The following is a 13,585-nucleotide window of genomic DNA, read 5'->3' as shown; positions in this document are numbered from 1 at the left end:
CAGCAACACCCACATCCTGCAAATGAATAGAAAGAAAAGATTCCAGTAATCTCCAGAAATCTCAAGGCAGTGTGGGGGAGGATGGAATTCTTATACAACTAGCCTTTATCTCATTTTCTCTTCACTGTTGCTGTGATCATTTCCCACACACGCCAAAGAGAAACATCCATATTATATTGCCTAAACAAGCTCTTAAGTTCTTCTTGGAGAAAAGCAGAAGCAATCTTTATTTCTGATGCTTTATGTTGAGTGCAGTACCTGGAAAATCTTCTCCAGTCTGTTCCATCCTTGCCCCTCCTTTGCAGACTTTGACCAGTGACTTCTTAAACCACAAACCCGTGTCCTTCTGTAATAAGACTTTCTTTCGACTGGCACCAGCTTCAATCTAACTTGTCTATTTTTACATATGCAGACTGATGTGATGCACCAGAGTGTGTATGACTTCATCCATGTTGATGATCGGCAGGAGTTCCAGAGGCAGCTACACTGGGCCATGAATCCACCACAGCAGGTACCTGGGCAGATACCTCCAGGACAGGGAGCTAGTGGTGCGTACTTTCAAACAATCTGCTTTCTCGTGACCCTCGATGTGCAATGAAGTACAGGAGAGCTCTCTCACCTTTAACTGTAGGAGTAAAATAAGAATAACTTGGGCTTGTATGAACAGGTAATGATGGACCTTCTTGTTTCATGGCACCTGTTTTTACAACCAAGTGGTTTTCTAAACTATTTCAGAGGGCATTAAGATTCAAATACACAGTGTGGGATTGGAGCCAAATATAGGCTAGACCGAGTTGGAGGCTCCCTATTGGTGAACTAGTTGGGGGTGTATTTTTGACTTCGTGCAATGACATTAAATGGATGATAGCGAGCTGAAGGAGTGCTGCATTGCCAGAGGTTATGTGTTTCAGCTGATAAACCAAGACCGTGTTTGCCTGCTCAGCTGAACATAAAAGATCTGATGTCATTATATTGAAGAACAGTAGGGCAGTTCTGTCCCGTGTCCTGCCCAATATTTACTAACATCGCCAACATAGTTGAACTGGTCATTATCTCATTGCTGTTTGTGGGAGTTTGCTGTGAGCAATTTGGCTGCAGGGTTTCCTACATTACAATAGCAATTACACTTCAAGAGGACGTCATTGGCTGTAAAGCACTATGGGATGCCCAGTGGTCATGAACAATGCTATATAAATGGAAGGTTTTCCTTTCTTTCTTTATAAAAGCTTTGGGAGTATTTTGTAAGAGAGGGTAAATAAATAAAGTTTATTATTAAATGGAATTCCTTTTTATTCCGAGGAAATTCAAGTACTGTTCATATTGTTTAACTTAAATTCACACAGCCCAGATAAATTTGAAAAACCCAAATAGCACTTTCACCTCTGAGTCAGAAGGTCATGAGATTAAGCCCCACTGCAGGATTGGAGCTCATAATCTAGGCAAGCACTTTGAGCAGGATTGTTGCCCCATGTGGGGGCGAGAACAAAGGTGGGCAGGCATGGAAATTTGCACTGCCAGCTGGAGTGCCAGTTTGCCAGCACCATCGCGCCATTGGGCCATTTTCCCGGAGGCAGGATGGGGGCTTGGAAGGACTGCCTGCCTGCAAACAGCAGGCCAATTGAGATAGTTCAATGGCCTATTTAGGCCAATTGTCAGAGACTGACTGGAATTTTCCATTCGGCTTCCTGGCCCCACAAGGCACTGGGACAAAGTCAGCTGCCTGGAGGTGGCCTCTTGGCAATAGAATGGCAAGCCAGCACTACAAGCAGGCTTTGAGGCCTTCCTCACCTGCCAGACTGCAGGCCATCCTGTGAAGGGGTTGCCCCTCCACGATATTGGACAGGCTGCTGAGGCCATTTTTTAATTTAACACTTTTAAAATGTGCAGAGAGGGCGTCTCCAGCTTCAAGAGCCCACCCACCGGTTCTTAATTGGATGGCCAGTGCCCCCTCTGGCCACTAATTGGCCAATTCGGGGAAAATCACTGCCAGCTGATTGTTTCTCACACAGTGGGGCCATGACCGCCCCCCCCCCCCCCCCGACCCTGATGTCAGGGTCCCGACCCAAAGGGCAAAATCCTACCCTACACTACAGCGCTGAGGGAGTGCTGCACAGTCGAGGCGTCCTTCTAATGAGAAATTAAGCCAAGGTCTCATCTGCCTGTCCAGATGGATGTTAAAGATCCTGTAGAACTATTTGAAGATGAGCATGGGGAGTTCTCCCTTTATCTTGGCCAATATTCTTTCCTCAATCAACAGCACTAAAAATAGAATTACTGGTTGTCATCTTTGCTGCATGCAAAATGGCTGCTGTGTTTAATTACCTAGCAACAGCGAGTACATTTCCCTCAATATGAAGCATTTTGTTACATTCTAAAAGATCTGATAAGGCTGTATATGAAATTCAAGTCTTTTCTTTTCAGGGCTCCAAGGTGTATCGAGTCACCTGAAGCCTCCCATTGTCCTGTTTATTGCTGTATCTGCTGTACTGGATACCCACTGTTGACTTGACCTTTTGTCAAGAGATTCGTAATTCTGAAGCTATCTTTACTTTGTCCAATTTCAGGTGATGAGTATCTGGGCACTTTCAAAGCTCACGACCCGAAGGTTCTGCCGCCAGAGTTCTCTCCGTTCTTGAACCGTTGTTTCATCAGCCGAGTGCGTTGCCTGTTGGATAGCACTTCAGGATTCCTGGTACGTAAACTTTTGAGGAAAGAACTCAAGAGAAAGTTACCGCCTGTCAACTCATTTGAGACCCAAATGGATAAATTAATATTGACAGCCTATTGGGGGCACTGTGATGGGAAGTTTTCTATTGTAAGGATGTCACAGCTTGCCTGTCACAGATTCAGCCAGCCAGGGGACCCACACAGTAGGTGTGATTGTACAGACATATGTACCTTCCCTCCACCTTAAGATTTTATTTGAAAAGTTAAAATAATGAATCCAAAGTTTTCATTCTTTATTCTGATGATCACCCAGTATTTACTTAACAGCAATTAGATTTCATAGCATTAAGTGGGCATAAACCTGCACTTTCTGTGGTTTAATGCACTGGCCTTATAAAACAGCATATTCTCTGGTGTGTGTGTGTAGAAATGAATATTTTTATTATTCATTCTCATTCTCTAGATGTGGGTGTCGTAAGACCAGCATTTATTGCCCATCTCTAATTGCCCAGGTGGTGGTGAGCCTTCTCTTTAAACCACTGCAGTCCATGTGGTGAAAGTGCTCACACAGTGCTGTTAAGCAGGGAATTCCAGGCTCCTGAGAGGGAGATATTTTGAGTCCATCACACTTAAGATATGAATGTCCAGGAATATGAAACTCCATCTCTGTCCACCTGGCTGGCCCCAGAATTCAAAGACAGAATAGACACATATATCCCCCAATTATATTTCTCGCCAAATGCCTGACTGATGTTCTCAGCCCTGTCCGCCTCCCTAGACAAACACTCCCCCCACCCCCCAACATGCCCCCTTGATGAGTGGGGGCATGAATAGGAGACCCCAGTAGGCTCAGTGTGGGAAAGATACCAGCAGTGTTTGTGGCCTGGGTAATTCCACAGTCAATGTGACTTTGTTGTTGTATAAGGTTCACTGGGTCATGATTTGCAGTTGATTATTGGGAAAAGTCTGTGGTCACGAAATCTGTGTCCCTTTTATTTAGCATCTGTGGTCTGTCTCCAAGATAATGTCACTTTTAGTTACCTCAACAAATATCACCTCCTGCTAGCTCACAAAAGCAAAAGTGACGATGAAATGGTTATGAAAGTCTGTGCACGTAGACAATTACATAGTGATACCTAGAAATGTATGGGCCTATGTCAGAGTTTATGCTCCATCTGAGCCTCCTCCCACCATACTTCATCTCCCCTATCAGCATATCCTTCCATTCCTTTCTCCCTCATGGGTTTATCTAGCTTCTCCTTAAATGCATCTATACTATTCGCCTCAACTACTTTTTGTGGTACCGAGTTCCACATTCTCAACACTATCTGAGTAAAGAAGTTTCTCCTGAATTCCTTTTTGGATTTATTAGTAACTATCTTAATTTTATTGGGACTTCCCACAGGTGGAAACATCTCTACATCTACCCTATCGAACCCCTTCAGAATTGTAGAGAGCTCTATCAAAACACCACTTAGCCTTCTCTTTTCTAGAGAAAGGACCCCATACTGTTTAGTCTTACCTGATAGTTATAAGTGTTCTACTAACACTCTTGCTAATCTTTTTTGCACCTTCTCCAGTGCTTCTGTATCTTTTTTGTAATATGGAGACCAGAACTGTGCATATTACTCTCTGTGGCTTAACCATGTTTTAGTTTTTATTTAGTTTCAGTTGTCCAGGCTGCAAGAATCTTTCGGGGGCCATGATCCCAATAATAATGTCATGAATCATCATTGCTTGCAGCCTCCTATGTGACACTGCCCAAATATAGAGGTTTCAGATGGGGGTGCAGTGTGAGGGGGAGGGTGGGAAAGATCTTGTCATTAGCACACAGCTACCAACCTCCTGCATCGCTCTGGGCAACTCTCGGGTTCTGGCCTGCCTCCATAGGCCTGAGAATTGGCTGGCCGGCATCTGCCAGTCCTGGGGGCAGCTGGAATACCTCACCCACCTCCAAATCCCTAGAAAGATAATCCTATGGCCCTCTCAGCCCTCCACCCTTCCACCTCCCCACCCCAGCGCAAGTCCCACACCGACCACTGTCAACAAGGCCATTATGCCTCCTTCTCAGTGTTCCAGCCTTTGAAGATCAACCAGGCCTTGTCGGAAAGGCCCGGGTTGTGAATACTCCCAGGTAAGAAGTCCTCGGCCCAGTGCCACCATGTCAACAGGTTTGGTCGGAGCGAGCGAAGACTCCTGCCCCTGCACTCCCCTCCCACCCCAGTACCAATTAAACCATGGGAAACTGCCCTGTTACATCAGGGCCTGGTCCAGTTGCCAACCTTCCCTATCAAAGTCACAGCTGGAGTGCCTGCAGCCCCTTCTGATCCCCATGCTTCAAAGAATGTAGGAACAGAGGTAGGCCATTCAGCTACTCAAGCCTGTTCAGCCATTCAATTAGATCATTGCTAATATGTATCTTATTTCTTATCTACCTGCCTTGATTCTCAAATCCTTAATACCCTTACCCAACAAAATTCTGTTGATCTCAGTTTTGACATTTTTAATTGACTGAGCTTCAACAGCTTGTTGGGGAGAGAGTTCCAGATTTCTACAACCTTTATGTGAAGAAGTGCTTCCTGACATCACCCCTGAATGGCCTAGCTCTAACTTGAAGGTTATTCCCCGCCTTGTCCTGGACTCCTCACCCCCACCCCTCCCCCCTCCTAAAATCAGAGGAAATAGTTTCTCTCTATCTACCCTATTAATTCCTTTAATTTTAAGCACCTCAATCTGATCACCCCCTAATCTTCTATACTTGAGGAAATACAAGTATAGTTGCCTCACAGTTACAACACTGACGCCACACTTACATTCATTACATTTTTTGCTCCAGTTGTTTGACCTCCTTTCTTCACTGCTCCCCTCCCCCTCCCACCCTCTCACAATAGACAATGCAGTTCCAAGGCAGACTGAAGTACCTCCAGGGACAGGGGAAGAAAACTGGTGCCAACCTTTCGCCACAGCTGGGCTTGTTTTGTATCGCCGTACCTCTGTTGTTCCCTCCCATCAGTGAGATGAAGCTGAAAGGTTTGCTCCTCAAGACCAAGCACAGGCTCGATCTCAACCCTGTGACACTCGAAACGAAGTAAGTAACAAGTTATGATGTCAATCATCTTAGAATGTTCAGCCAGTTTACTGCCTGAAAGGTGGAAGCAGATTCAATTGTAACTTTCAAAATATGTACTTGAAAAAGAAAAAAAATAAAAGGCTATGAGGAAAGAGCAGGGGAGTGGGACTAACCGGATAGCTCTTTCAAAGAACCAGTACAGATGTGATGGACTGAATACCTCCTTCTGTGCTGTATGAATCCATGATTCTATGATTCTTTGAAGTGTGTATTAGTTAATGACAGGCAGGGTTATAACAAGAAAGCTCATAAGAACACGAATTGCATTAAATGTTTTGAAGTGCTCTAGACCCATGTTGTCCAATTGACACTGGCTCACTCATGCCCTTTAGGGAAGGAAACCCGAAGTCCTTATCCAGTCTGTGCCGATGTGTGACTCCTGCCCCACCCCAATGTGCTTGACTTTTAACTGCTGTCTGAAGTGGCCTGGCAAGCTATTCAGTTGTAGGAAACTGCTACTAAGGGCAACTGGAAATGGACAATAAATGCTGTCCTTGCTGTCCCTATCCCATGTATTAATAGTAAAAAAATTATTTGAAACATCTCATGCCCAACAATAGTGCCGGTTAATCATTTTTTTATTTATTAATCAGAATGCAATTTACCAAATCTGAATTCCCAAATAGTCACATGTGGCTATCATATTGGACAACACTATTATAGATACATTCCTACTAGATGCTTTTTTAATATATATTCATTCTTATGATACGGATGTCGATGGCAAGTTTATCATTTATTGCCCATTCTTAATTATCCTGAGAAGGTGATATAGAGTCTTCGTCTTGGACTGTTTATGGGTTGATACAACTAAGTGGCTTGTTAGGCTACTTCAGAGGGTAGTTAAGAGTCAACCACAGTGAATGTGACTTTTGATGATCCCAACTCTTTATTTCCACATTTTTAAAAACTGAATTCAAATTCTCAAATTACCATAGTGGGATTTGAACTCTCGTTATCTGAATTATTAGTTTAAGCTTTTGAACTACTAGTCAAGTAGCATAACCACTACACTACCTTTATATTGCTAAAACCACTCTGGATGCAGCAGGCACTCAGTAATGAAATGAAAACACTAAATTCCCTGGCTTCAAGTCAGAACACCAGAACACTTCAAAATGTGCTAAGTGTTGCTGCCCCGTTGAAGACCCAACTTCCCATTCCACACCTCAACGCACCCCTTGTCCACTTTTTCTGACCTCAGTTACAGGCAGAACAAACCTGTTCAAATCCAGGGAAGCATCCTGTAAGGTGTCTTCGGGGGTTGGGCAAAACCAGATGGCTCCCAGTGTAGACCAAAACCCTCATCACCCATTCCTCACCCCCTCCTTATCCCTTCCTAACCCACTCCTCAACCCTTTTCACACCCCCATCCCCAACCTAGTACTGAAACAATTGGGGCTGGTTCTGGATGCAGAGGACTCCAACCCATAATTGACATCAGCTGAGCCCCTGAGTTGGGGAGAGGTGTGCAGTGGGATAGGCTGTAGGTCTGATGTAAAATTTTCAAGACCGTGATCGATAGATTTTTGTTGTGTAAGGATATCAAGGGATATGGAACAAAAGCAGGTAAATGTAGTTAAAGTGCAGATTGGCCAAGATCTGATCGAATGGTAGAACAGGCCTATTCCTGGTCCTATGTGGTTGGGTCTCTTCTCTGCAGCAAACTTGATACCAATTGGATGAAGGTTAAGGTAAGAATAAACGTACATCTTGTATTTTCAAATATCATTGGGGGAAGAAAGTATTCAAACTTGTTAATGTTGCCAAAAAAACAGGGTTTTTCTCTGCTGCCTATTGAACAAGTTGGGCTTTTGAGAATCCTGCTGTATTTTTCTGGTTTCTCCTGCTCACACTTACCTCCGGGTAAATCAGATGTCTTTATTAGGACAATGAGCTGACTGATAAATGAAAACAGAAATTCCGTTTGTTAATAGGGACAGACAAAATGAAATTCAGCATTCAGTTTCCACACCCCTCCTCACACCCACCATTTGGCGCTGAAACATTCAGGACTGGGTTAGGATGTAGAGAGCTCCGTCCAATAATTTGGTCAGAATGCAAAGTGTCAACTTGTCGGTTCCCTCCGCAGATGGTGCCAAAGTGAGTGTTTCAACACTCTGTTTTTGTCCCAAGTGTATTTAGTCCCCAGTCTCATTTCCTTCCAAAAAATATTTACACTGAACTATTCACCAAGCAATATAAAGTCCAACATTACCATCTGCTGATAAACAGTTGGAACTACACATGTGTCTAAATCCCTTTCATTGTCCTATAAATGAAAGGCTGCAAAGCCTTGGAGATTTTTAAAAATGTTTTTGAACAGGCACAGTAAAGTTTAAGTAAAGTGAAATCTGCTCTATTTGGCTCCTGTTTCTGCTCTTTTTATTTCTCAGTTATCCTGATTTATTGTTTAGACCAAACCAAAGCAGAAGCAAAATACTGTGGATGCTGGAAATCTGAAATAAAAGCTGAAATTCACTGGTAACAATCAACAGGTCTGGCAAGATCTGTGGAGAGAGAGAGAAACATGTTTATTATCATTTGTACCTCCAAGGTCTCTGCACTCCTCCAAATCAGCCTCTTACGCATCCCCACTTTTCATTGCTCCACCATTGGCGGCTGTGCCTTCAGCTGCCTAGTCATTAAGCTCTGGAATTCCCTCTCAAAATCTTTCTGCCTCTGTACCCGCTTCTCTTCCTTCAAGGCGTTCCTCAAAACCTACCTCTTTGACTAAGCTTTTGATTAATTGTCCTAATGTCGCCTTCTTTGTCTCAGTGTCAATTTTTGACTGATAATACTCCTGTGAAGTGACTTGAGGTGTTTTTACTTAGTTAAAAGCACTATATAAATGTAAGTTGTTGAGATCGGTCAGAGTTTCACATCATGAGGCAACTCGCAGTATATCGAGTGAATTATTAGCAGCAGAAGATTATTGTTGTCCCAGGCGCCAGACCTCCCAGGGTACATCACACATGAAGCCACTTTTTGACTATTGGAAGTATGTTGGGGCCTGTGGAAGTAGCTGTACAAGAGAAGATTCTGTGGAAAGTGCTTCAATTGTAAACAAAGCTGCAATGAGTCTCACAGAGGCCCCAGTGCTAATCATGATCGATCCCTTACTGTACCAGGGTTGATACCTCCTTGGAACTGAAGATCCCTTAAAGACGGTTTTTCTGTGTCCCAGCAAGGGCCAATGGGCTGTGTACCTTTCCCTTGGTCTATCCAGGCAGGTGCCCACATGCTAACAACCTGCACCTCAGGGGATCCAGGTCCATGGCTGCAGCCAGCCAGGAGTCAGGGTCTCATATGGTTCATGTGGTGCGGCAAGAGTCCCAGAAATCCAGCCCCAGAGTAGTTGGTTTTCCAGTTGATACAAATTCTTACAGTTTTGTGGAACATAGAAACAGGACTAAGCCATTCAGCCCCTCGAGCCTGGTCTGCCATTCAATTAGATCATGGCTGATCTGTATTTTAACTCCATCTACCTGCCTTGGTTCTGTAACCCTTCCCTAACAAAAAGTTATTAATTTTGACTTTGAAATTTCCAATGATCTAGCCTCAACAGCTTTTTGGGGAGAGTTTTCCAGATTTCCACTACCCTTGCGTGAAGAAGTGCTTCCCACCATCACCCATGAATGGCCTAGCTCTAATTTTAAGGTCATCCTCCCTTGCTACGCACTTCCCCCCCACCCCCCACTCCCCCCAAAGAGGAAATAGTTTCTCTCTATCTACCCTATCAAATTCTTTAATCATCTCAAACACCTTAGTTCGAATATCCCTTAATCTTCTATATTCAAGAAAATACAAATCTATCCTATGCAATCTGTCCTCCATAATTTAACCCTTTTAGCTCCTTAGGTGCAGTGCCCAGAACGGAACACAATACTCCCGATGCGGTCTAGCCAGAGCGTTATATAACTGTAATATAACATCTGTCACTTTGTGATGCAGTAATTTCATTTTTTTGTACCCAGGGGCAAAGCAGCTGCAGGATGGTCAGACGCAGAGCTGAGAGCAAGGTCAGGTTGCCACTACCTCCACTTTACAGACATGCTGTACTGTGCAGAGAACCAAATACGAAGTAAGTCTTTCCCGAAACCTCTCCATCTTTCTACCTCTCTCTCCTCCTTTAAGATGCTCCTTAAAACCTACCACTTTGCCAACTTTTGGTCACCTGTCCTAAAATCTCCTTATGTGGCTCAGTGCTAAATTTTGTTAAATAAAATTCCTGTAAAGTGCTTTGGGATACATAACTATGTTTAAAATCAATATATATAAATGCAAAGTTGTTTAAATTGGAATATCTGCTCAGCAATCTATGGTGTGAAACTTCCCAACATGATTATGTACAGGAAGGCTAAATGGAATAAAGCACATCATGGTTGTGTCAAAAACTGAGCTCCATGTTTCATGTTCCCACAAACAGTGATGAACACTGGAGAAAAGGGCCTTACAGTTTTCAGAGTGCTCACAAAGGAAGGCCAATGGGTTTGGCTCCAAACTAATGGCCATCTGCCCTACAGAAACAAGTCCCCAGACTATGCCACAGTGCCTAAAGAGGAACCCAAGTAAGTGACCTTTTTTTAATAACATTTTTATTGGAATTGCTCTTTAGTTACAGCATGTTGTCAGACACTTGTACATTATAATTAGTAATCAAAATCTTTCAAATATGAAAGAAGTGCACATTTTTTTAACACTCCAATGACTTTGCTCCCAGTTTGCTCACAGCAGTGTCCCAGAGATTATTCTTTAATTCCTGGGAACTCCAGAATAATCCAGGACTTTTGTCTGGTTGTTTCCAGCTCCACTCCAATCTGCAGTTTTATTTAAACTGCAGTCAGTACAATCTGTATCCCTACATCACTTAGCCCAGTTTATGTATACATTTAAATAATTGAACATTAACAAGAAGCTATTTGCTTATTTATTTATTTATGTTTGTTCTTGCACTCAGCGCACCTTAATGAGGTGTCAACTAGTGAGCAATCCCAGTTGTTACTGCCCAAAATAAATGGAATACTTAAGACACTATAACTGGCAACTTTGAAATTGAAGTTAATGCAAATTGTGAATGGTTCGCTTTTTGGCTGATATAAGTGACTGCCTGTTTTAAATGTGGACCTTTTAAGTGATGGGAACTGTACTTCAAAGCCAGTGACAGGACAGCAGCGTGTTCTGTGCATGTTATAATAATGTTTCTCATTTTCCACAGGGATGCAGAAAGATCCAAGGAGGAGCGTTTGGGAAACCAACCAAATCCTGACCAATCAGACACTGCCAACAGACTAGTGTACAGCAACTGCAATGATACATCTCTGCAGTTAAAACATCTGTATGAACAGCACCTGGCAAAAGAAGGAAGAGAGGAGAAATATGAGCCCATTAGAAATGATGGTAGCGCCAACCAAAATGAGCCACTTAATTTTTGCACTTCATTTCCCAGGGTTCCAAAGGTTTCCATTGCAGATGATTTATGGGGATTGGAATATTCCAGGGGTCCATCAAATTCACAGCCCCCGAGGTCAGTGGAGAGAATAAGTAACATTCCTGTTAGGATGGCTAAACCCTTCTGTGGCAGCAATAGACTGCTGTCTGAGCCCCAGCTCAGGGGTAGCGCCCAGGCCTCTAGCTTTCAAAACGTAGCCCAGAGCTTCAGGGGCATCGGAGAGGAGATGCAGCAGAGCCAGACCTACTGCGCCTTGCACTACGCTGACCTGGAGGACTACCCATCTGAAAGCTGTAAATCAGAAGATGTTGTGTCAGTTGCCGATTATGTTGCACGAAGGCCAAAGGAGCATCCTGTGGGGTACTGCAACAGCGCCGAAATGTTCCTGGGGGTGCACATCAAAAGTGAATACAGTCCCACCCCACACAATGAACTGATGGAGCCCTTGGGATCTCCAAGTCAGCAGTGGGCTGATGCCGGAGAAATGGGGAAAAAAATGGCAGGGAGCTTCCCAGGGCAGCCGGTGAAATGCGATCACAACACGCTGGAGCAGTTGCCACCCTGTGAAAAACTGAAGACTGTCCTCCCAGCTCCATTCTGCAGGGCCAGTGCAGCCAAGGGCAGCAGCTTGTGGATGCCAGGCAGCGCATGTAGCCACAACAGGCCGTCGAAACATGGCATAGACGTGGCTCACTTCAGTCTGCAGAGAGCCGCTCATTCCCGTTGCACTCACAGTGATCAACCTGCAGACTGTTTGCAGGCAGATGCCTTCTCACACCATCCTATCAAGGACAAGGGCCCAAGTCAGCAGACGTATAAAGTACCACCGCAGTTCAAAGGTCATGACCTAATCCACACAGTCATCAAAAGAGAGCCCTTGCCCTCTCCTCCTTGGTCCTGCAACAATCCACACGACGTACAGACAACCTTGCAAAGAAATATGCCCAGCTGTGTGATAAATTCATTGACTCACAAAATTACACAGAATGCATATTTGTAATTTTTGTTTTAAAAGAAGAATTTTTTTTTCCAAAACTATTTTGCTCTGAGAATGTTGTATGAAAGTATTTACTTTGCTGTAAACCCTGATGTATTGCTCATTGCAGTTTATTTTGCAATTTTGTGTGAAGATTTGTATTATAATTTGCTTATGATATTGCATATGAATGTTAACAGTCTTGGAGCACTTGAAGAACGTTGAAATATTTGATGTTAAAAAGTCAGTTGTTTCTGAGGAACCCACAGATAGAACAGCAACAACTTGCATTTATACAGTGCTTTTAACATAGTAAACAGCCCCAAAGCACTTTACAGGAACATTTTAGACAAAATTTCACATCGAGCCACGTAAGGCAATTTTAGGACGGGTCAGATATTGAATGGGTGGGCAGATAGAATCAGGGCAACAGTCTGGTTGAAAGATATGTAATGTTCAGACTGTCTGGTACAAAAAGAGATTCAATCTCTTTTTATTCTCCTCCATTGAGTTCCTGTTCTTGTCCTTAAGACAGCTGTTCACCGTTTTGCAGATGATACCTTTTTAAAAGATCTATACTTTGTGGTATTAATTGTTAAGTGTTAACACGTCTGATCCACCTTTAAAGTTATTACAACCAAGACTCATCTTGTCATTCTTGTCATAACCTGATATCCACAAACAAGGCTGGATGTTACCAAGCTTCCGACGTCGGGCTGCGCGGTGTGGGGGGGGGGGGGGGGTGGGTGCAAGGCAGGGAGGTGGGCGGTGCTGGAAGATCGTTCCGGCAGAGGCCCACCATGGCACCCAATGCCGGGAGGGCCAGGCCCAATCCTCCCAGTGGCAGTGAAGATCCATGGTGGCCCCCCCACCGCTGGGTGACGGGAACTGCATCTGAATATGTAACTGATAAAATTAATACATTAACATGCTGTTACCTGGGATCTTATGGGCCCGCCGCGACCTTCGGTGCTGGGGCTGGCACTCCCGCATCTTCAACTCCCCGTCTGGGGAATGCAGGCGTGGCACTGGTAGGGGTGGAGGAGTTAAGATTTTTAGTGCGGGGGTTGGGGGACGAGGTCAAATAATCACCATCAGTGTAGGGGATGGTGGGAAGGTGTGAACTGCGAACTTTGTACAGTTTTGGGGAGGGAACGACCATATTCCAAAGGTAAGTGTTTTTTTTAGGGGGGGGAAGGGCAGATACTTAATTTAATTGTTATGGGGGCAGTGGGAAAGGGGCGTTATAATTTTATTCTGTACATTTTGTGGAGGGTATCTCTTTAAAAATTTAAATTTACCAGCAGGGCTGCATGCCCTTTAAAAATGGAACCAGCACCTGCGCAAATGCAGCTGACGC

At 44.0% G+C, this 13,585-nt stretch overlaps 1 protein-coding gene across 3 annotated transcripts in view; it reads left to right on the top strand.

Moving 5' to 3' along the window:
• Window positions 1-12,935, top strand: part of LOC137379367 (aryl hydrocarbon receptor repressor-like) — a 202,744-nt gene extending 189,809 nt beyond the window's left edge. For all 3 annotated transcript variants that reach the window (XM_068050084.1, XM_068050075.1, XM_068050090.1), the window contains 6 exons: window positions 413-548; window positions 2,565-2,692; window positions 5,559-5,755; window positions 9,775-9,881; window positions 10,227-10,368; window positions 11,016-12,935. In XM_068050084.1, coding sequence (XP_067906185.1) covers window positions 413-548; window positions 2,565-2,692; window positions 5,559-5,755; window positions 9,775-9,881; window positions 10,227-10,368; window positions 11,016-12,249 — 1,944 coding nt within the window. In that variant the 3' untranslated portion in view covers window positions 12,250-12,935. The remainder of the gene's footprint in view (window positions 1-412; window positions 549-2,564; window positions 2,693-5,558; window positions 5,756-9,774; window positions 9,882-10,226; window positions 10,369-11,015) is intronic.
• Window positions 12,936-13,585: the final 650 nt, after the last annotated feature.

Source organism: Heterodontus francisci, chromosome 2 (genome assembly GCF_036365525.1).
Source record: "Heterodontus francisci isolate sHetFra1 chromosome 2, sHetFra1.hap1, whole genome shotgun sequence".
In the NCBI taxonomy this organism is placed as follows: domain Eukaryota; kingdom Metazoa; phylum Chordata; class Chondrichthyes; order Heterodontiformes; family Heterodontidae; genus Heterodontus; species Heterodontus francisci.
This window is presented reverse-complemented; position numbering and strand designations above follow the sequence as displayed.